This window comes from Ruditapes philippinarum, unplaced genomic scaffold, assembly GCF_026571515.1.
Source record: "Ruditapes philippinarum isolate M1 unplaced genomic scaffold, ASM2657151v2 ctg3229_1_1_1_1, whole genome shotgun sequence".
Taxonomy (NCBI): Eukaryota; Metazoa; Mollusca; class Bivalvia; order Venerida; family Veneridae; genus Ruditapes; species Ruditapes philippinarum.
The window spans coordinates 103,790-128,720 of record NW_026859245.1 but is presented as its reverse complement, the minus strand read 5'-3'; the positions used below and the strand labels follow the sequence as shown (position 1 = coordinate 128,720).

The 24,931-nt window shown below is 33.6% G+C and overlaps 1 protein-coding gene across 1 annotated transcript; it reads left to right on the top strand.

Moving 5' to 3' along the window:
- LOC132755763 (mitochondrial disaggregase-like) lies at window positions 1-23,508 on the top strand. The gene is made up of 16 exons (XM_060746678.1): window positions 1-297; window positions 3,290-3,341; window positions 3,548-3,634; window positions 4,491-4,594; window positions 5,104-5,232; window positions 6,033-6,130; window positions 7,876-7,990; window positions 8,753-8,830; window positions 13,642-13,697; window positions 14,496-14,540; window positions 15,071-15,232; window positions 17,008-17,164; window positions 17,891-17,964; window positions 18,669-18,788; window positions 21,580-21,684; window positions 23,073-23,508. The coding sequence occupies exons 1-16, from the start codon at window positions 21-23 to the stop codon at window positions 23,310-23,312; spliced, it is 1,899 nt and encodes a 632-aa protein (XP_060602661.1). The 5' UTR covers window positions 1-20; the 3' UTR covers window positions 23,313-23,508.
- Window positions 23,509-24,931: the final 1,423 nt, after the last annotated feature.

The window sequence follows — 24,931 nt, the reverse complement described above, 5'->3', positions numbered from 1 at the left end:
TAGACTTATTTGCGTTAAACATGGCGACTGCTGGAACGAAACTTATTTCGCGAACTTGTAAATTATGTAATTTTTTAATTGTAAGGCGTTGTTTGACAACTAAAACACATATTCCTCGATTAAAGAGTAATGCTAAATTAAAAGGACCATTTTTCAACTTTTCATTGTTAACTGGTTCTAATATCGAAACCACTAAAGCTATTTTCATTGGAACGACATTCGGCACCGGCTGTTATTTATTGCGTAATGGTTTACTTTTTGCATATAGTCAAGACGATGGACGTGGCAGTGATAACAGTGAGTACAGGTTTGGTGACTTTAACTAAATAAACCTTATTCCAGACGAATGTGCCCTTTTTGCTATTGTTTAATGCACATGAAAGCTCTATCAGATGATTGCATCAGACCCGAGTCTAGACTCTTATAAAGTATTAAAATAGGAAATTAGGCAAAGCCTATATGAATGGGGGAGTCATGTTTATAAAAAAATAGTTTTTCATTTTTCTTCATTTTCTGTTTTTTTAATGGTTTCATTCAGTATTTCATGCACCGATTCTGTTTTCAATGGGAAAACTTTAACAATTATTATTAAGTGATTGTTACGGAATACCGGTGCCTAACTAGAAATGACACTGAAAATTTCACTAGATTCACGAATTCGAAAACATTGCTAAACGCCTTTTTCCGGTACTTTCTGTACATAGCTCTGGGGAATTTACCTAATGGAGTGTAATAGCGAACTCAATGTTTTCGGCCTTTTTATACCCCCAAAAACGAAGTTTGGGGGGGGGGGTATATAGGAGTCACCCGGTGGTCGGTCGGTAGGTCGGTCCAGACGTCCGTTGCATTTTCCTTGTCTGGAGCATAACTTGAAGACTAATGGTTGGAATTCAATATAACTACATACAATGGTCAAGCACATTGAGAGGAAGTGCAGTGCACAAGAACCATAACTCTATCTTGACTAATTACAGAGTTATTGCCCTTTGTTACTTTTTCTTGTCCAGGGCATAACTTGAAAACTACTGGTTGGAATTCAAAACAACTTCAAACAATTGTCAAACACAATAAGGGGAAGTGCAGTGCACAAGAACCATTAACTCTATCTAAAGTAATTACAGAGTTATTGCCCTTTGTTACTTTTCCATTGCTTTCTTTTGTCCGGACCATAACTTGAAGACTAATGGTTGGAATTCATTATAACTTCATACAATGGTCAAGCACATTGAGAGGAAGTGCAGTGCACAAGAACCATAACTCAATCGTGACTAATTACAGAGTTATTGCCCTTTGTTACTTTTCCTTGTCCGGGGCATAACTTGAAAACTACTGGTTGGAATGAAAAACAACTTCATACAATTGTCAAACACAATAAGGGGAAGTGCAGTGCACAAGAACCATAACTCTATCTAAAGTAATTACAGAGTTATTGCCCTTTGTTACTTTTCCATTGCATTCTTTTGTCCGGACTATAACTTGAAGACTAATTGTTGGAACTCATTATAACTTCATACAATGGTCAAGCACATTGAGAGGAAGTGCAATGCTCAAGAACCATAACTCCATCTTGACTTATTACAGAGTTATTGCCCTTTGTTACTTTTCCTTGTCCAGGGCATAACTTGAAAACTACTGGTTGGAATTCAAAACAACTTCATACAATGGTCAAGCACAATAAGGGGAAGTGCAGTGCACAAGAACCATAACTCCATCTTGACTTTTTACAGAGTTATTGCCCTTTGTTACTTTTCCATTGCTTTTTTTGTCCGGAGCATAACTTGAAGACTAACGGTTGGAATTCAATATAACTTCATACAATAATCAAGCACATTGAGAGGAAGTGCAGTGCACAAGAACCATAACTCCATCTTCAGTATTTACAGAGTTATTGCCCTTTGTTACTTTTCCTTGTCCAGAGCATAACTTGAAAACTACTGTTTGGAATTCAATACAACTTCATACAGTTGTCAAGGACATTAAAAGGAAGTGCAGTGCACAAGAGCCAAAACTCCATTTTGACAAAATACAGAGTTACTTCCCTTTGATACTTTTCCTTGTCCGGAGCATAACTTAAAAGGTACTGGTTGGAATTCAAAACAACTTCATACAATGGTCAAGCACAATAAGAGGAAGTGCAGTGCACAAGAACTATAACTCCATCTTCAGTATTTATAGAGTTATTGCCCTTTGTTCCTTTTCCTTGTCTTTCTGGACTTATTACAGAGTAATTCAATAAAACTTCATTAATGGCCAACCACATTGAAAGAAAATGCAACATACAAGAACCACAACTATCTTTAATTGCCCACAACCATAACTCTATATTTCAATTCTTTTACAAGGTATTCTGTTACTAGTAACATCCTCATTTCTGAAGCAGTCTTGTGGGGGTATTAATCACATTTAGTGATAGTTCTAGTTTTAAATTAAACTGAAATGAAACAGTTATTTCTTTATAAGAAAATAATTAAATATCATTGCATGAATAATTCCATACAAAAAATAAAGTAAATATACAAGTTTACGCAGAAAATAACCTTATTTATTATGGAAGATTCCACTACGTCTGTTTGAATTTTATTGATTTTCATTATAAACAATTTATTATTTTGAATAATTTGCAATAGATATTAAACAAATATTGATAATTTTCAAAAACATCAATTTTTTTCACCCTAAACGGTTAAATAATAATTGAAAAATAGACATATCTCGTAACTGTGTTATGTACTTCATTTGGTGTAATTCCCCAGAGCTAAAACGGTAACGTACCGGAAAACGGTGTTTAGCTAGGTTTTCAAAAAGGTCAATAGGTAAAGAAATCTATATATGTTTTGATTGTTTTTTTTTGGTTTGATTTCCTTTTAAATATACACATGTTGTCTATAGCTGGGCAAGCCAAAGCCTGGGCCTACTTTTTATTCCCAGTCTTTGACTTCCAAGTATTATATGTCTCTGATCAGACTCTCTAGCTATGTCTTATATATTAGATGGGTTGACACTATTGGAAGATAGATTAAATTTCAGAAGTAACTAAATGTCTAAAAGAAAAAAAAACAACAACATAGTTTGTGCATTCTCTTATTCATTTCATTCATTTAATTAGACATATTCAGTAAGTATTTCTCAGATTTCAATAAATTTCAGCAATGAAAGTATTTAATTCAAAGATGAGCATAGTACATTTATTTTTAAGTTATAGAAAAAAATCACTATTTTAGTATGTAGTTAGTCTCATTCATCATTGTTGATATAACAATATTAACTGTATATTATTTTTCTTTTAAAGATGAAAGACTCTTGTTTGCTGTTAAAAATGGTGACAACTATGCCATTAGAAGGTAACTTAAACATTAAAATAAAGACATTCACTTTAAATTTGTGAAAGATCCTCCAATGATACAGATATTTAAATTCAAGAATAGAGAATTTTCTGTAATGTGTTTTATTTTTCTAAGCTTTCTTCATATTGTAAGAAAAAACTGCAACAAAAAAATTGAGACTTTAATTAAGATTTTTTCATTATACTTTTTCATTTCAATTGCAGTCTTATCAGCAGTGGTGTAGATGTTAACAGGAGACATGCATTAGGATGGACAGCTCTCCATGTGGCTGCTATTAACAAAAATGTTCAGTAAGAATATTGATATTTTCAGATTCTTTATCCTCCGTAATACAGATGATGGTTTTAAAATATTATTTGGACTGTTGTACTTGCTTTTAAAAGCATTTGCTTAACTTTATATAGTTTAAGTTAAGGTTTTTGTATGCAACATCATATCAGTTAAGCGTTAAAGGTATTCTCTTGATACTCCACATATTTTAAAGTCCCTTTACTCTAGTGAAGGTGTTTGCAGGCGATTATACACTTTTGTTAACTTTAAACAATGTCTTGCTAATGGTCAGGTTCTTTTTTCAAAATCACTAAATGTATTTTCTTAAAACCTCAAGTATCTTTAAGAATATGAGTGCAGGTAAATGACCAAGACACATAGCTTTATTTTCTCCCTTTGTATAAGTGCTTGCATTGTTAACTAGTATGAAGTAATGACTGTGGTGATCTTTAAAGGTTTGATTGAATTGTGTTATGTGAACAGTATCAATTTAATCATAATAATGTTTCATTCTGCTACATGTAATTATACAGGAAATAAAACAGTGAAATTAAATACAGTTTTAAATGGTTATAATTCAGAAGTTAGGAAATGTATTAATCCAACATTGCCCCTATAATGGATAATACTTAGTAAAATATATTATTGTCATTATGTATTAGCAACACTAATTTTATGACTGCTGAAAATGTGTCTTGCAAGTATTCATTTATATAACTTTTTTGATACCTGAGACAAAAGTTCTATTTCTATTGTCAAGATGAGTCTCAAAATTGTACTTTGTTTTGTACCTCATATTGGTTAATGATTTTTTTGTTAGAGTTTCATTATTTTCAGTTGTTACCAATGAGTGACAAAAATGATATTCTATTACAGCGCTGTAGAACAGCTGATAGCGGCCGGGGCCGACGTTAACCTAGGCGATGATTACAGCACCATTAATCAGGTGTCCCAGGAGAAACACATGCATGCAATGCACGGTATGTTGTAATAAAATGCCAGGAAATATGATACAATGTACTTAGTAACGAAAACAAATTTTGAAATTTTGTTAAATAATTTAGAAATTTTAAAACTTTAAAAAGGATAATAATAAATGTTTTGTAAGTACAGATTTACTTATAAGAAACATACATTGTTGTATCTCAACATGATATCATAACTAACAAGTACATATCGTGCCTCTCAATAAGGAATTGACAAATATTGAAAATAGCAAACTTTAGCTAATGTAGAGAAGGGGAAATAAAATGCAGTGAAGAGCTATTTACTTGGTGTAAGACAGAAATAAATTTCCTAATGGTTTATAATATCAGGACTTGAAATAAAGCTTGCATAATTTTTTTTATAAAGAAAGATAATGTTCATGAACAACTGGGATGACTCAATAAAGAATATACAAAAATGTATCAAAATGTGTATTATAAATACAATAATTTAAAAGCTTATAAATACCAATGTTCTGACTTATCATGGTTTATATTTTCAGTACATAGAAGTCGAGAGGAAGAATTTAGTCACAGATTACGTGCCAATGCCAACTATAAGGACTGCACAGCTTTACATTATGCTGCTCTCATGGATGCTGGAGATATTGTTAAAATCTTGCTTGATGCTGGTATAACTCTTTATTTACACATCATTGATTTTTCATTTCACTAACTCCTTGTATTGTCCAAAATATTGTATAAAAAATACTATTGAGTTCTAAGATGCCTACATTGTATTTTCATTGACATGAATTTGAGTGTTCAATTTAACACTTAATGAATCAACAGGACATGGTATTATTCTCTGACCTGTTTTTAAGTTGTAGAAGAATTTGTTTTAAATTGAACAATAATTCGTTAAAGCAACCTTCAGCTTTTATTTCCTGTTGGAAAAACAATTCAGTGTTGTTTTAAACTTAAAGTATTTCAGTAATTATATCTTGGAAAAGTGCATCATATCACTGTTATGCCTTCTTTAAAACAGTGTCCAGAGAGCTCTTAAAAGCGCATCAATGACAAAATCGTTTCTGAAAATATAAGATCGGGAAACAAATTGTCTACTTAAAGAAAGAGAGCGGACCGGTAATGTTTTATGTGTTTCGAGCTGTTCCTACAGTCAGGTTGTCATTGGTGATGCTGTCCAGAAACTTTAACGTTGGCCATTATTTTTTTTTAGGATGAACTAGTGTTACTGCATGCTCACAAAAATAGCTTACCCTTAACCTGCTGAAACAAAATTTATTAACCTTTACCACCAGTATAGTGCCTGATCGACTGCACTGTTTGCTGGCATACTTTAAATTTCATCTTGATATTCCCAAAATGACATTTTCTAAAATAGAAGCTGGTCAAGTAGATTTAAGAAATTCAGCAGACTAAGGGTTTAAGATTAGTGGATGAACTAATTTGAAGGTTTGCTTTTTTGAAGGAGCTGATCCCACCATAGAAAACAGTAATGGTCATAAACCAGAAATGTATACCACAAAACCAGAGATAAAACAATTAATAGCTAACAGTGAGAAAAAGGTAAGGGTCTCTTAGTCTTTATTATTTGACTCTTTAAAGGATGCAAGATTTTTAAAGCAATTTCCTACTCTGTGAAGTATCATTATTCATTTAATAGTTTTAAAAAAAATGTTAAAGAAGGTGAATAAAAATTTGTTTAATAAGCTGAATGTATTCAATGGAGATACCTTTATCCTGTCAAATAAAAACATAATTCTATTCCAAAGTTAAATTAGGTCCACTGTAAATTAACATAAAAATAAAGGATTGTGAGGAGACCACAATCATGCTTTTCCAAAATTAAGTTTGTTGGGATTGAACGAGCACTGAACAATTAGTATGTTAACATAATAATACAAATCTCAATTTGCTTGAATAGAAAAGTTTAATTTAACCCTTAAAATAATATATCCCATGTCAATGAGGTAATTTGATACTTGGTTGATAAATTGTGTGTTTGAGCCCATCATCAAGTTTATTGATGGAAGTGCCCTTTTTAGCTGATGTTAACCCATGTTAATCTTCTGTCTATCTGTGTAATAGAATTGCCCTGCTTTGAATTTGGAACATCTCCTTCAAAGTTTAAGGGATTATAATATCAAAACAAAAGAATAGAGCTACCAACACTAATTCTATAGAGCCTGGTTAGACTGCACAGAGTTGCAGAGTTGCAGGCTGGCCTTGCTCTTTACTGGTTACAAAGGTTAATCACAACCTGCAAGAAAAGGATTTACTATAATGAAGTGAACATATAGACTATCAGTATATATATTTATACGAGGGATGATATTTTTACTGTTACCCACAAACCCATGTGTTATTTATTTTATTACCCCGAACAAATACTGTGATGATCTCAATTTGGCAACTAAATCTAACTGTAACAAAAATAAGCCACGAGAAGCAATAACTAAACTGTCCTTACCTTGCAAGTTTTAAGTGCACTGTAGGCCTACTTGAGAAGCTGTTTTTCTTTTATTCTTTAGGCAAGTGATGATATCTACCAGTCATAAACATAAAATAAGCTGTGTTTTATTCAGAAAACAAAACACTAACCCATTTATAAGGTTATGATCTGTGAAATCTGATCCTTCTGCATCCAGAATATTCTTCGCATGGTTTTTGACAAAGTGCATTTAGAAAATAACGATGATATCCTACAGATGTCTGTCCTCCAACTCTATCTGTAACGTTTCACTGGTTAAAATTGTTAAATTATCCTTTGTTGCATGCTTTAATTGTCTGCATGTTCCAGTTTGACACAAAATTATTTACATTACAATTACTTCCGTTGAAAACGAATGTTTCCTGTTGACTATTCAACAAAAAGATATTTAATACGCAAAAGGGACTCTAGGGTGCAAAGAACTAAATTTTATCAGAGTAATAGTTACTTCGGCGATGCCCTATCGTCGAAAATAAGAATGAATCGAGAAAAAAATGGCGGCCATTTTATTTCATTTTATTTAGAAAAAAGACCACGTGACCAGATTTTATACTGTTAAAAAATACTGTTACCTATGTAACAGTACAAAATTCGTAGTCATGTGGTACACTTGCATTAACAGTAAGAATAACTCCCAGAGGCCTATGGGAAATAAGCATTACGAAAAAAGTGAGGGGTGATAATATACATGTATGCTATATCAATTTAAATTGTTACTTATTCATTACACTTGCTTGAATATGCTATATAAATTTAAATTGAGACTAATTCCCTACATTTGCTTGCATTAGTTAATCACTACTTTAATACATGTTTACAGTTTAAAGCTGAGAAGGATAAGCTGGCAGCGGAGGAGAGAAGACGATATCCTCTAGAACAGAGGTTGAAGGAACATATTATAGGACAAGAGGGTGCCATCAATATGGTCGCCTCAGGTATGTCTATATTACCTTAATGTTAAATTTAAACTTAACTTGACACGCTTATTACTTAAAAGGTGAAATTTAGGAAGAATCCAAAAATTAAAAGATCCATAAAATAGAACTATAACGGCATGAAATATACATTGAACAATGATTGTTTAAGAAATTTGTCATAATTTTTCCTAAAAATTTTGAGTAATTGATTCAACAATGCTTTTTATCACACACCCGTGCCGATTTTGCGACTCCGTAAAAATGGTATTGCACGGTCGTGCATATATTTTGACGTGACGTCATTAGCGTTATACAAACATAGTGTAAAGACTTGCTGAATGTTGGCGTTATACTATAGGCGCGTCAATGAAAATGACTCTTATTTCACTTTAAACGGTCTTTATTTTGGGTATGTGATAAATAGAATATTAAATTCGTGTAAGTTCATTACTGAATTTATTGCACTCGTTGAATAAAATAATATTATGCTCGCCACAGGCTCGCATAATATAATTTTATTCAACTCGTGCAATAAATTCAGTATTGAACTTACACTCATTCAATATCCTCTATAAATGTAATAGAAATGTCAAGAATATTATTTCTAAGTTTTAATCAGTTAAGTGTAAATTAAGACCTTCCAAGAACTAAGCAGAATTTTAAAAATTTATTCAAAATCCTAATTTTCCATTGTTCTCGGAGAATCCTTGTGATAGAGTTGTTTTTACATTTGCTAAGCTTGCTTTAAGTAAGGATTTATCATGTTATCTATATATATAGCGATCAGAAGAAAAGAGAATGGTTGGTATGATGAGGACCACCCACTTGTATTCTTGTTTCTCGGATCCTCTGGTATAGGTATGTATCATAGAGACATTCAGTACATTAATATAGTTAAGCTGGTTTAAATTGTATTTTAGTTAACATTGACGGGCACCTGCGCGAAGCATTTCCCTTATTTTTAAAGCAAAAAGGTACCAAGTGACATTTTAATGTTTTCGAGAAAATCACGTTTAAAGATTTGAAGTTCCATATCAAATCAGGTTTTTACAACATGGGAAAGAAACTTCACATATATTTAGATAATATTTGAATGTACATGCTCAAAAAGTTGGAAATCTTATATATTACTAATTAGTGATAATTAATCAATTAAAGGAAATGGTTCCTTTTTGCACTAATAAATATTTTGTCCGACAAATGCAAGAAGGTACCATATGAACGCTTGGCCCCTTTTTGCATTGTATGATTTTTAACATTTGCTGTCGAATATATCAAAAAAGGTACCATATGGCAGTTGGCACCTTTTTGTCCCAATAATATTAACATTAAGCATCATTTGGTTACAATTTTATTCTACAATGATACAAATAATAATATTCTTGTGTTTTCAGTAAATGTCTGATACAAATATCACACTTCATGTTTTGAAAGTCTTCCTCTGTGATCAATCTCAATGCCTATGTCAAAATCTCTTACATTATTAGTCAAAATCAGAATCATTCTCATTGTACAGCTTTGCTGCTTGGCAGGCGTTACAGGTGTTTTCATTGTACAGCTTTGCTGCTTGGCAGGCATTACAGGTGTTTTCATTGTACAGCTTTGCTGCTTGGCAGGCGTTACAGGTGTTTTCATTGTACAGCTTTGCTGCTTGGCAGGTGCTACTGGTGTTTTCATTGTACAGCTTTGCTGCTTGGCAGGCATTACAGGTGTTTTCATTGTACAGCTTTGCTGCTTGGCAGGCGTTACAGGTGTTTTCATTGTACAGCTTTGCTGCTTGGCAGGCGTTACAGGTGTTTTCATTGTACAGCTTTGCTGCTTGGCAGGCGTTACAGGTGTTTTCATTGTACAGCTTTGCTGCTTGGCAGGTGCTACTGGTGTTTTCATTGTACAGCTTTGCATGCTTGGCAGGTGCTACTGTTGTTTTCATTGTACAGCTTTGCTGCTTGGCAGGCGTTACAGGTGTTTTCATTGTACAGCTTTGCTGCTTGGCAGGCGTTACAGGTGTTTTCATTGTACAGCTTTGCTGCTTGGCAGGCATTACAGGTGTTTTCATTGTACAGCTTTGCTGCTTGGCAGGCGTTACAGGTGTTTTCATTGTACAGCTTTGCTGCTTGGCAGGCGTTACAGGTGTTTTCATTGTACAGCTTTGCTGCTTGGCAGGTGCTACTGGTGTTTTCATTGTACAGCTTTGCTGCTTGGCAGGCGTTACAGGTGTTTTCATTGTACAGCTTTGCTGCTTGGCAGGCGTTACAGGTGTTTTCATTGTACAGCTTTGCTGCTTGGCAGGCGTTACAGGTGTTTTCATTGTACAGCTTTGCTGCTTGGCAGGCGTTACAGGTGTTTTTCATTGTACAGCTTTGCTGCTTGGCAGGCGTTACAGGTGTTTTCATTGTACAGCTTTGCTGCTTGGCAGGCGTTACAGGTGTTTTCATTGTACAGCTTTGCTGCTTGGCAGGCGTTACAGGTGTTTTCATTGTACAGCTTTGCTGCTTGGCAGGCGTTACAGGTGTTTTCATTGTAGAGCTTTGCTGCATAGCAGGTGCTACTGGTGTTTTCATTGTACAGCTTTGCTGCTTGGCAGGCGTAAAAGGTGTTTTCATTGTACAGCTTTGCTGCTTGGCAGGCGTAACAGGTGTTTTCATTGTACAGCTTTGCTGCTTGGCAGGCGTTACAGGTGTTTTCATTGTACAGCTTTGCTGCTTGGCAGGCGTTACAGGTGTTTTTCATTGTACAGGCTTTGCTGCTTGGCAGGCGTTACAGGTGTTTTCATTGTACAGCTTTGCTGCTTGGCAGGCGTTACAGGTGTTTTCATTGTACAGCTTTGCTGCTTGGCAGGCGTTACAGGTGTTTTCATTGTACAGCTTTGCTGCTTGGCAGGCGTTACAGGTGTTTTCATTGTAGAGCTTTGCTGCATAGCAGGTGCTACTGGTGTTTTCATTGTACAGCTTTGCTGCTTGGCAGGCGTAAAAGGTGTTTTCATTGTACAGCTTTGCTGCTTGGCAGGCGTAAAAGGTGTTTTCATTGTACAGCTTTGCTGCTTGGCAGGTGTTACAGGTGTTTTCATTGTACAGCTTTGCTGCTTGGCAGGCGTTACAGGTGTTTTCATTGTACAGCTTTTGCTGCTTGGCAGGCGTAACAGGTGTTTTCATTGTACAGCTTTGCTGCTTGGCAGGCGTTACAGGTGTTTTCATTGTACAGCTTTGCTGCTTGGCAGGCGTAACAGGTGTTTTCATTGTACAGCTTTGCTGCTTGGCAGGCGTTACAGGTGTTTTCATTGTAGAGCTTTGCTGCTTGGCAGGCGTAACAGGTGTTTTCATTGTACAGCTTTGCTGCTTGGCAGGCGTTACAGGTGTTTTCATTGTAGAGCTTTGCTGCTTGGCAGGCGTTACAGGTGTTTTCATTGTAGAGCTTTGCTGCATGGCAGGTGCTACTGGTGTTTTCATTGTACAGCTTTGCTGCTTGGCAGGCGTTACAGGTGTTTTCATTGTAGAGCTTTGCTGCATGGCAGGTGCTACTGGTGTTTCATTGTACAGCTTTGCTGCTTGGCAGGCGTTACAGGTGTTTTCATTGTACAGCTTTGCTGCTTGGCAGGCGTTACAGGTGTTCTCATTGTAGAGCTTTGCTGCTTGGCAGGCGTTACAGGTGTTTTCATTGTAGAGCTTTGCTGCATGGCAGGTGCTACTGGTGTTTTCATTGTACAGCTTTGCTGCTTGGCAGGCGTTACAGGTGTTTTCATTGTACAGCTTTGCTGCATGGCAGGCGTTACAGGTGTTTTCATTGTAGAGCTTTGCTGCATAGCAGGTGCTACTGGTGTTTTCATTGTACAGCTTTGCTGCTTGGCAGGCGTTACAGGTGTTTTCATTGTACAGCTTTGCTGCTTGGCAGGCGTTACAGGTGTTTTCATTGTAGAGCTTTGCTGCATGGCAGGTGCTACTGGTGTTTTCATTGTACAGCTTTGCTGCTTGGCAGGCGTTACAGGTGCTTTCATTGTACAGCTTTGCTGCTTGGCATTTTCCGGTTCAATGATTTTTGTCAGAGTTATGGCCCTTTAATAATTTTTATTTTTGAAGTTTGTCCGGACTACTTCTCTTATACCACTTATGCAATTTCAATGAAACTTTACAGTATTGATCTGTAGCTCAAGTCCTTGCGCATAATGCACGGGTTTTCCGGTTGAATGATTTTTGGCCGAGTTATGGCCCTTTGATAAAAAGGTCTTTTTTTCTGTGTGTTGCCAGATACGCAAAAGCTTGTCCGGACTACTCCTCATAAACTACTGGTGCAATTTTATCCAAACTTTACAGGAATGATCAGTACCAAGTTTAGTTGTGCACTGTCCGTCTGTCTGTCTGTCTGTCACAAAATTTGTCCCAACATGAAATTGGCCATCATGAGGCGACACATGTGATTACTGATCGCTCTTGTTGTCTCATAAGGAACATACTGTCAAGTTGTGTAGCAACAGAGTTTTCTTGAATAGTAAAGCTCCCTCACTAATGAGCAAGGGGTTGTTACAACGGCTTTGAGATCAAAACATGCAACGTAAACGAATGTGTCACCCATTGCTCCAACTTTATTTTAAATCTTTTCTTCTTGTGAATTTTCTTTTGTTTTGATGTTCAATATATTGTTCCTTGATGTGCCTACTGCCTTCCTGTATATATGTTGTTTTTATTTCTTTCATTTCACATTCAATAGTTTACAGTGTCCACATCTTTTTAATGTTTAAGTCATAGTCATGAGATAGGTATTGTTTCTTTCAGTAATTTTTCTTGTATAATGATATTTTATTTTAGGAAATTACTCTTTATGCTGTTTCACCAATTTAACTGTATCATAATCTAGTTTATTTGCAGATGTACGCTTCCCTGGCATGCTTCTCCTTCCAAATAACCCATGTATCTTGTTGGCAAGAGTACAGTCAATTACTTTTCTTTTTACCTCCACATTTTTGTGAAGAAGTCATTTATACACTATCATTATCTTCGCACTGTTATCATTCCTCAATTCTAAACAGAAACAATACTCTGGGATTTATTGTTATATTTGATGTCCTTAGCAACATCTAGATTGTGTTTTCATTAAAAAGCTAAAAGGTTCCAAGCAAACAATTTAATATATAAAATAATCTTAAGGGTCGTAGATTCTTTGTGTGCAGAAAGGGACCATGTGACACATGGTTCCTTTTTGCATTTAAAAAAATGCTCAAAACATATATAGTCATACAATGCAAAAAGGTACTATGTGACACTTGGTACCTTTTTGCTCAAACTGATATGCATATGGTACCTTTTTGCATTACTAAATGGGAAAATATTGACATAGTACCTTTTTACATAACCTTATATGTCTGTAAATAAACATGATACTATAGAGATATTTCTACAGATTTAAGATAACATTAAAACATAATGAAAAATGTTAAAAAGTCATTTTTGGCCAAAGTGTGGCTTGGTACCTTTTTGCTTTAATGGGGCGAATTATGATCTAATAAAAAGCATTTTCCAGCAAACTTATTTGTAAAAAAGAGGTTCATTTTACCAGCAAATTTATCTGTAAAAAAGAGGTTCTGAGAGTAACGGAAACTAAAATAGGCATGCTGTTTTTATTTATTTATCATAATAAGACAAATCCGTTTAAACATTATTTTATTTATGAAATTTCAGGTAAAACAGAACTTGCGAAACAAGTAGCAAACTACATGCATAAAGATTTGAAAAAGGTAAATGCATGATAACTATGTGTATGCTATGTCTTTACCCAATTAAAACAGATATAATTGAACATATATCTGATAACTGATTCATAATCTGTATTATACCTTGTAATATTATGATATTGTCATTCATATTAAAATTGTTAGATATTGGTATGTACTTAGACTCTATATAATGTACCAGTGCTTTCACAAGCAGTACTTTTATTTTCCATGATTCATTTGAAGCAGTAGTGATATGTAAATTACAATAGATGTACTGTCAACCACATCATCCTGGAGAAACATGTGATTAACCAATACTGGAACTGAAAAATACTATGTTCATACATATATTCATCAAACATTCTGCTGTGCAATTTAATACAATGTTTAATGGGCAACAGTGGCTGAGTGGTTTAAGGTTGTTGACTTCAAACCACTTGCCCCTCACAGCTGTCTGTGGAAATCCGGACACAGATTATAATTTCTTTTGTGTTAGGAAGTCATCCAGCTAGCTTACGGAATATCAGTGGTTCTACTCTGGTGCCCGTATTTGTGCACAGAAGAGTACCTGAGGTCTTCCTTTAACAGTAAAGATAGAAAGTTGCCATATGATCCATAATGTGTGATAGAGACATAAAACCCAACTAAAAACAATTTAACACAACGTTTTTGGTTATAATATTTTTAAAGATGTGTTACAGTCAGATTATAGTCACAAAATTTAACAATTTGTTCTGGCATTCACACTTTCACTTAAACTAAACTTTATCAATGAATTATTGTATTAGCTATTTTATTATGTTGATTTAATCATTTCAGGGATTTATCCGACTTGACATGTCTGAATACCAACAGAAACATGAGGTAAAACAGTTGTTGAATAATATAAGTTTATTTTTAAAAACTGTTTGATACAGAGTTATTGGCCACTTTTTAGTCATTCCCATTCCAATTTTATAATGGACACAAATTATCTGATTTAACTCTTGGCTATACAAAAGAAGGCAGATTATCGGTTACTTGCTTCAGTTAACATGTATAAAACTTGAGCCATATTGTTATATGTCATTCTCTGCCAATCAAACGAGTCAAGGTGTGATATCATGTGACCACGAAATACTTAATTTAATATAAACATCTTAATTACTGTGGTTAATGGTTGGTTTGGACCTCAATATGTAGTTTCTTGTAACCAATGATACACTATAAGTGAGTATGCTAAAAACGAAGATTTTTATATTAGATCGGGACCTAGTGAAAGTGTTTCTTATAACCAAGTTAATGCTGTATCCCAGTTTGCTATAGGTGAGTTCCACTGTATAGCTTTATACTGTTGAATGTTAATTAAAATAGGATCTCAAAGTGAGTCTGTATATATAACTATGATATTTCAGGTATCAAAGTTTATTGGGTCACCACCAGGTTATGTTGGACATGATGAAGGGGGACAACTCACAAAATTGTTGAAAGAAAATCCAAAAGCTGTTGTTTTGTTTGATGAAGTGGACAAGGCACATACTGATGTCCTGACCATTATGTTACAACTGTTTGATGAGGTAAAGTTAGCATCATGTTACATCCATTTGATGTGGTACAGTAACCATCATGTTAAAACCTTTTTATATGGTATAGTACCTGTCATGTTACAACTTCAATGTCATAAAGTAAGCATCATACTACAACTGTTTAGTGAGATAAAGTGAGTATTATTTTACAATTGGTTGATGATGTATAGTAAATCCCATGTTACAACTTGTTAATTCCGTATTACAACCATCATGATGTTACAGGTACTGTTACCATCATGTTACAACTGCCTTTTGAGTTCTTGTAACCATCATGTTACAACTTCTTAATGAGGTCTTGTCACCATCATGTTACAACTTCTTAATGAGGTCTTGTCACGATCATGTTACAACTTCTCAAAGAGATGTTATAACCATCATGTTACAACTTCCTAATGAGTTCTTGTAACCATCATGTTGCAACTTCTTAATGAGATCTTGTAACCATCATGTTACAACTTCTTAATGAGTTCTTGTTACCATCTTGTTACAACTTTCTAATGAGGTCTTATAACCATCATGTTACAACTTCTTAATGAGGTCTTATAACCATCATGTTGCAACTTCTTAATGAGGTCTTATAACCATCATGTTACAACTTCTCAATGAGATGTTATAACCATCATGTTACAACTTCTTAATGAGGTCTTGTCACCATCATGTTACAACTTCTCAATGAGATGTTATAACCATCATGTTACAACTTCTTAATGAGTTCTTGTAACCATCATGTTACAACTTCTTAATGACGTCTGATAACCATCATGTTACATCTTCTTAATGAGTTCTTGTAACCATCTTGTTACAACTTTCTAATGAGGTCTTATAACCATCATGTTACAACTGCTTAATGAGGTCTTATAAACATCATGTTGCAACTTCTTAATGAGGTCTTATAACCATCATGTTGCAACTTCTTAATGAGGTCTGATAACCATCATGTTGCAACTTCTTAATGAGGTGTTGTAACCATCATGTTGCAACTTCTTAATGAGGTGTTGTAACCATCATGTTGCAACTTCTTAATGAGGTGTTATAACCATCATGTTGCAACTTCTTAATGAGGTCTTGTAACCATCATGTTACATCTTCTTAATGAGGTTTTGTAACCATCATGTTGCAACTTCTTAATGAGGTTTTGTAACCATCATGTTGCAACTTCTTAATGAGTTCTTGCAACCATCATGTTACAACTTCTTAATGAGTTCTTGTAACCATCTTGTTACAACTTCTTAATGACGTCTGATAACCATCATGTTACAACTTTTTAATGAGTTCTTGTAACCATCATGTTACAACTTCTTAATGAGGTCTTGTAACCATCATGTTACAACTTCTTAATGAGGTCTTGTAACCATCATGTTACAACTTCTTAATGAGGTCTTGTAACCATCATGTTGCAACTTCTAAATGAGGTCTTGTAACCATCATGTTGCAACTACTTAATGAGGTCTGATAACCATTATGTTACAACTTCTTAATGAGGTCTTGTAACCATCATGTTACAACTTCTTAATGAGGTCTGATAACCATCATGTTACAACTTCTTAATGAGGTCTTGTAACCATCATGTTGCAACTTCTTAATGAGTTCTTGTAACCATCATGTTACAACTTCTTAATGAGGTCTTATCACCATCATGTTACATCTTCTTAATGAGTTCTTGTAATCATCATGTTGCAACTTCTTAATGAGGTCTTATAACCATCATTTTATACCTGCCTAAAACTTTGATTTTTAGAACATATTTTATTTCATTTTGATAGGGTAGACTAACAGATGGTAAAGGAAAAACAATAGAATGTAAGGATGCCATTTTTATTATGACATCAAACTTAGCACAAGATGAGATAGCAGCACATGGATTAGAACTTCGTAAAGAAGCTGAGCAAGTCTCAAAACAGAGGAAAGCTGGAAAACTTGGTTAGTACCATATTTCTTTGTTCTGCAAGCTGAAAGTTACAGTAAAACCTTTTACTGAAGACTACATATGCACAAAAGTCACTTTCTGTTTATAACATAATCTTATTACATTTCAAGTTTAACCCAGTTAATATATATGCTATTTTAAAATGTTATATATGTTTGTTACTAAATCTGGAATATTTTCCATATAATATTTAGTTAATCAAGTCAGATTTAACATAACTGCTTACTACATTAACACAGTGATATTTCTATGTATAACTAGCTAAAGATTATGTTGAAATTTAGTGATGTCAATTTTGGCATCATCACAATAAAAGTAGTAATCTGATACATTTATCTCCAATGTTTTGTCTTTTGAATATCTAATATAACAAGTTGACTGTTGTAGTTGCTGAAAATCAAAACTGCTACATATATAATCATTTACCTCACAATTTAACTTTATTTACGCATCTGAAACTCCAATACCCTGCTTCGTGTGAATAAATGAGTGTCTCTGCTTTTAATTTTGCATATCCCATAAGCAGGATTTTTTTTTCAATTTTCAACTTTAAAATAAGATAAAACTTGGATCAACAAATTGTATAGTGTCTGATCAAACTGCTTAGATGATCAAGGTTGTTTTGATCTGTACTGGTGACATAGGTCAGTTATCATTGTAGTTATCATTCTACTGGTTTATTATCATACCATGAATATATAAAATGGTGTTATTTTCAGATGATTTGAACAATGATGAAGGTATCACAGTTTCTCGGAGCTTTAAAGACTTCATTGTACGACCTATATTGAAGGTAAGCTAAGTGTTTAACAGTTATAGTTATATTTTTAGCTTGACTTTTCAAAGAATACGGAGAGATATTGTACTCAACCTGGCATCAGTGTCACACTTTGGTCAAGTTTTTGCGTGCAAGTTGGTTTTTTCAAAACTACTGTAGGGAATGGGTTTAAACTTCACAAACTTATTTAAGAGCATGAAAGGTACCTGTCCAAGGCACATAACTCTAACATGGATTTTGACAAAATTATGGCATTTATGTACCTTAAAAATTTTTATATTATCCAGGCTCTTGTTTTATTATCAAGTACTGAGAAAAGTGGAGCATGCTGTTCTACTGCTAGGTTTTGTTAGTTTGAGATGTTTGTTTGTTATCATCTGATATTTTAATAATAGTAAGGAATTTGATAACAATGTGATAGCTTTATTTTGAAAAACATAGCAAAAATCTTTATTTGAACAAAATCGTACTGGTGATTATTCTTACAAGTTGTTCAATAAATGCAGAAATAAAATTTATAATCTATTAAAATGTTACGGCCTCAATCGCTTAACTTTCACCAGACTTTAAATTACTAAGATTTTACAGCTTGTTCAAATCCAGTTATTGAAGAGAACTTTATTTCATTTAATGAACTTATGATCATATACATTACTACAAATAATATACTCCTTCCTTACATCAGACAGAAATATAACTTATATTCTCTATTTTTCCAGAGACATTTTCGAAGAGATGAGTTTCTTGGCAGGATCAATGAATTTGTATACTTCTTACCGTTCTCTAGGTCAGAATTAAGCAAACTGGTTATCAAGGAACTCAAATTCTGGGCAGAAAGGGTATGATTTACATTCTGTTTCTCTTATTATATTGAAGATATACTATGCTCAAATTCAATATTAGAGAATATTGATAATTTCTACACAGTCTCTTTGTAAATATAAAATATAATGTTTTAACTTCTTACATTGTAGATATGTTATGTTTAAAATGCTACATACTATAGGTCATTAAAAAACTGGCAGGTTTTTTGAACAAAATACCCAACTTTACTTGACTTCTTATATGGAATGCAGCTTCCCATACATAGTTTTATTCATTCTTTTATTCAAATTAGACATATTCAGTAGGAATTTCATAGATTTCTGAATTGTGATTAAAATATTCTACTCAAGGATGAGCATAGTATATCTTTAATGTAAATTGTCTATATTTTGTGCAAGTAATACAATTGTATAACATAATTTATATTATATGAAGTTGTAAGGGTAAGGGAAGTGTGGATTCCAAGTGTCAGTAGAAAAAATATTCTAAGTCTGAAAATAGATGTGATGCAAGGGTCAGGTTAAGTTGTGATTATCAAAAATTTGACAACAGTTGGAGGTAAGATCATCCAAGAGTCAGGGGAGTTTTTATGCCACTGCAGCATCTGCGATGCGGTGGCATATAGCGATTCATCTGTGTGTATGTGTGTTTGTGTGTGTTATATAGATTATATAGTGAACTTAAAAAATCTTCTTGTGAAAAACCACTAGTCCAATTTCAACCAAACTTGGCAGGATTGTTCCTTGGGTGAAGGGCTTCCAAAGTTGTTCAAAGAATTTCATTCCATGCAGAAATCTGGTTGCCATGGCAACCAAAAGGAATTATAAGAATAAATTTAAAAAATCTTCTTGTAAAGACCCAAAAGGCCTAGAGCTTAGATATTTTACATAAGGCATTGTCTGGTAGACCTCTAACAAGATTGTTCAAATTATAGCCCTGGGGTCAAAATTTGCCCCGCCCCGGGGGTCATTGATTTTGACTATATACATATAGTAAAACTTAAATACCTTCTTGTAAAAACCCAAAAGGCCTAGAGCTTAGATATTTTGCATAAGGCATCATCTGGTAGACCCTTACCAAGATTGTTCAAATTATAGCCCTTGGGTCAAAATCGGCCCCACCCCAGGGTCATTGATTTTCGCTATATGTACATATAGTAAAAACTTAAAAGATCCAAAAGGCCTAGAGCTTAGATATTTTGCATAAGGCATTGTCTGGTAGACTTCTACCCAGATTGTTCAAATTATAGCCCTGGGGTCAAAATTGGCCCCACCCCAGGGGTCATTGGTTTTCCTTATATGTATATAGTAAAAATTTAAAAAAAATTCATCTAGCAATTGACAAATGCTAGAGGTTAGATATTTTGCATGAAACATTGTGTTGTAAACCTCTAGCAAGACTGTTCAAATTATAGCCCTGGGGTCAAAATTGCCCCCGCCCTGGGGGTCATTGATTTCAATATATACATATAGTAAAAAATAAAAAAATCTTATTGTCTGAAGGTACAAGGCATAGAGCTTTAATATTTGTTAAATAATATCATCTAAAGGTACTCTACCAAAGTTGTTCAAATTTTGCCTCTTGTGTAAAAATTAGCCCCGCCCCTGGGAGCCATAGGTTTATCTTATATGTATATAGTTAAAACTTAAAAAATCATCTTCTCTAAATTTACAAAGGAAAGAGTTAAGATATTTTGCATGAACATTGTGTAGTGAACCTCTAGCAAGATTGTTCAAATTATAGCCCTGGGGTCAAAATTGGTTCTGCCCCGGGGGTCATTGATTTTCATTATGTACATAGATACTTTCTTGTCCTTTGATGTACAGCAATGACATTTTGACCATGTAATCAGTTTTAGTTGTAAAATTGAACTTTGACCTAGAATTTGATGATGTGACCTACTTTCTTGTCCTTTGATGTACAGCTATGAAATTTGAACCATGCGGTGGCATAGCATTTTTCTCAAATGCAGTCTTGTTTTAAAGATGTTCTTTAGAATCAGGCCATGTTCACAAGGGTCAAGATCAGGATCAAATTTAAAAACTCTATAATTCCCCAATGATTATGCTCATAGATTAAATATTTAAAATATTATTGATAAAAATCTAGACTTGAATAAGCATGTTTATGAAATTTTAGAATAAATTTATTATTATTGTTGCAAGATATGGGCATTTTACAGTGGATCCATTTATTGATCTTGATCCTAAAAAGAATCCTTATTTTTGTATTTATTTGTTATTCGATGATTTTATCCCAATATTCTATGATTTTATCCCAAAATAGTTTGATTTCATTGCAAAACAGCATTTTTTTACATATGATATCGAACAAGTACCATTTATTTCTAGCAAAATATCAGTTAAAGTGTTATGAAACAATGAAAATAAAATCAGGATCACTTAATCCTGATTGTGATCTTTTCTTAGTGGACACGGGGGCCCAGTGTTCAAGTGAAACTTTTAACTAATAAAGTTAAAAGTACATGTATGTATTTTCGCATGTAAAAAGGAAAAGTTGAGAAACAAAATCAAAGGTGATTAGAATAATTGTCTTGCATGTTGAAATTTTAACCCTTTTACCTGCTGGAATTGAAAGAAATAAATCTTTGTAATAAGTATAGACCCAGTCCAGTCTTCACATCAATGCAATCTCACCAGGTTGTATACAGCTCAGTTTTGGAATTTTGATATTGAAATCCCTTAAATCTCTAATGGACTGTTCCAAATTCAAAGAAGGGCAAAACCATTACACTCATTCAGCAAGTATAGGGTTAAACTGAAATATTTATGTACTGTACTGCAGGCTGAGAAGAAACATGGGATGGAGTTAATTTGGGATCATGAAGTTGTTGATGCATTAGCTGATGGTTATGATGTACATTATGGGGCAAGATCTTTGAAATATGAGGTAAGTTTTTTTTGTTTAGGGAAAAAGATATCAATTCTGAGTGCGTTATTGTAGAATAATGCATGGTTTGAGTTCAAATCCATAATAATATAACTACGAAGGCCAATAGGTTGATTTATCTCTTTATTAGTCCCCTACCGGTTTACCGGAGGGGACTTTAGGTTTACCGTCCGTCTGTCCGTCCGTCCGTCTGTCCGTCCGTCTGTCTGTCAGTCCGTCAGTCCGTCCGTCCACAAAACTGGATCCCGCGATAACTTGAAAAGTACTGAAAATATTTTTATGAAACTTGATATATGGATAGATGGCAGTATGGAGATTATGCACGTCTTTTTCTTTTCTTCCTATGTTGAAAATTCTGGTTGCTATGGCAACAAATAGGCTGAAAATATGGCAAATTTTACACATAAACTGGATCCAGTGATAACGCAAAAAGTACTGGAAATATTTTTATGAAACTTGATATATGGATAGATGGCAGTATGGAGATTATGCACGTCTTTTTCTTTTCTTCCTATGTTGAAAATTCTGGTTGCTATGGCAACAAATAGACTGAAAATATGGCAATTTTTACACATAAACTGGATCCAGTGTTAACGCAAAAAGTAATAGAAATATTTTTATGAAACTTGTAATATGTGTAGATGGCAGTCTGGAGATTATACACGTCTTTTTCTTTTCTTCCTATGTTGAAAATTCTGGTTGCTATGGCAACACATAGACTGAAAATATGGCAAATTTTACACATAAACTGAATCCAGTGATAACTCAAAAAGTACTGGAAATATTTTTATGAAACTTGACATATGGGTAGATGGCAGTCTTGAGATTATGCATGTCTTATCTGTTCTTCCTATTTTGAAAAAATATTGGTTGCCTTGGCAACAAATATGCTTAAAACATGGCAAATATAACAATATTTGTGATTAGTCAAAAAGAGCTGAAACTTTTTATGAAATTGCATCTTTAATTCCAGAGTTATCTCCTCTTTAAGAATTTTGCTATTTAAAATGTTATATTTTGGTAACAGGGATGTTTCAAATATTAACTTTAGAGTGTCCTTCAGTTCGTCTGTCTGTCTGTTTATAAAAACTTTTTCCTGTGATCACTTTTAAAGAACATTTCCCACAAATTTACTTAAAATAGAGAAAAATTTACACATTAGTGAATGGCCAATGGCCCTTCAGAATGCTGATGGGGTTCTATCCGGTAGGGGACTTATGGATTGCTTGCAATACTATGATAATTGCTTGTTAAACAATGTTTATTTATCTCCTAATAAAACTGCATTTTTTTTTCCGCCTAGTTAAACAACTATGTTTATTTATCTCATAATATGAATATTTATATCTTAATTTAACTACATGTAAGTTAATTTATCTCCTATTAAGGTTGAGAGGCGAGTTATTAGTCAGCTTGCAATGGCACATGAAAGACAACTGATCGAGCCTGGTAGTATTGTTAAACTTACTGTGTCACAGAAGGTAGAGAAGGATGAGTCAGCAGAGGACAGTTTAAACGAGAAAATTACACCAATAAAACTACAGCTTCTCAAGAAAGGGACATTTCGCGATTCATTTATAGATATAGACCTGTCCAAGAAAGATAATCCATTCACTGCCGAGTCATAGCAAGGCTGAAAACTGGATTGTCTCCCATTTGATGGCTTATTTGTGATTAAGTTAAACATGTTTTTGTTATAAAGTTTACTTTAAACACTTTAAGAGATCAATGAGAATGACAGTGCAGGAACGTTGAATGGAAAAGTGGTGTACACTATTGCTTGTTTTCTTATGATACAGTCTTATATTTTTGTGAAATCTATTGTTTTAATCATTTAATGTACACACTTAGGTGTTTGTTCATTTGATGTTCACTTTAAGTTGTTCAACAACAGCAGTAATCTTGCTGTTCAGGCATCATGCAGTAACTTTATTTATACATGGTGAAAATAGTTTTAAAAACTTGACCATGAAAATCATAAAATGAAAAAAGTTTCTGAAAGATTACTTTGGCAACAGTTTGTTATTTCAAATTTAGAACAAAAACATTTTTTATTCTTTTACAATAAAGGCAGAGTATAAAAGTTTATTTTTATGTTTTCAATAAGTTTTTTCTATAGTTTAAGTTGTTGCATCTATCGTCTGAGATAAACAGAATCTCTGAATGTCATTCAGAGATTCTGTTTATCAAGCATTTTGGAACTTTTTCTTTGCTTGTATAACCCTTTTGCTGACCTAAAGACAGGAATAACAGATTCTGATATATGAACAAAGTTTATCCTGGCTTATTGATTTATGTGGATTTTTAGCTCAACTATTTGAAGAATAAAGGACAGCTATATTATTCACCCAGTTGTTAATGTCGGCGTAAAACTTTGGTTAAGTTTTTGTGCTTAAGTTTGTATCTCCAAATCTGCTGAAGGGAATGGGTCAAAAGTTTAGATTTATTTGCGAGCATAATGGTCACTGTCCAAGGCCTATAACCCTAATATGGATTTTGACAGAATTATGGCCCTTTTTGAACCTAGACAATTACTCATTATTTAGGCTCTTGTTTTAATTTTAAGCACTGAGAATAGTTAGGCATGCTGTCCTTCCAACAGCTCTTGTTCTAATGGTGAAAAAAGATTATTTATTTTCTGCGATATCAAAGGTTTTGTATATTTATGAAAATGATATATTTAGTTTTACTCTAAAATAAATTCTCAACGCCATAAAAATTTATCTTGCAAAATCATGTACACTGTTATGATGCAATATAACAATTGGTTAACAAGAATGAACTCTGCTGTACTGTTTTTAAATAAGAATTTGTAATTGTTGTAAATATTTGCGAGTTACTGATTTATGTAATAGTAATATATGTGAATGGTTTTTATGTTAAATAAACACAATACAATATGTTTTGTTATTTCCTTTTTATTTTATATATTCTGTATAACAATGGAATATATAGGTACCATTTAATAACAAAAAAAAAATATGTAATCATGGCAACAAAGATAAATTAATTTGCACTTATTAAGTAATTCAACTCTTTACTAGACAAAACTTTTAACAAGTAAGCTACAATGAATGTGCATATTTTTGTACTTGATGTTTTGGTAGCCATACTATTAACAGGTGAAAGTAATCTCCAAGTTGTGACTAAAGTACAACAAAAAATTATTTAACACTTTACAAAATTTGCAAGTAGAGCGAAATATTTATTCTGCAATAAATAAGAAAGAAAAAATACATTATCTGAT

What these genes read in the sequence shown, in the direction of transcription:
- LOC132755763 (XM_060746678.1), top strand. Translation starts at nt 21, where the DNA reads ATGGCGACTGCTGGAACGAAACTTATTTCGCGAACTTGTAAATTATGT. An exon ending in ACACATGCATGCAATGCACG is followed by an intron (nt 4,595 to 5,103) that starts GTATGTTGTAAT and finishes TTATATTTTCAG; the next exon opens with TACATAGAAGTCGAGAGGAA. An exon ending in TAAAATCTTGCTTGATGCTG is followed by an intron (nt 5,233 to 6,032) that starts GTATAACTCTTT and finishes GCTTTTTTGAAG; the next exon opens with GAGCTGATCCCACCATAGAA.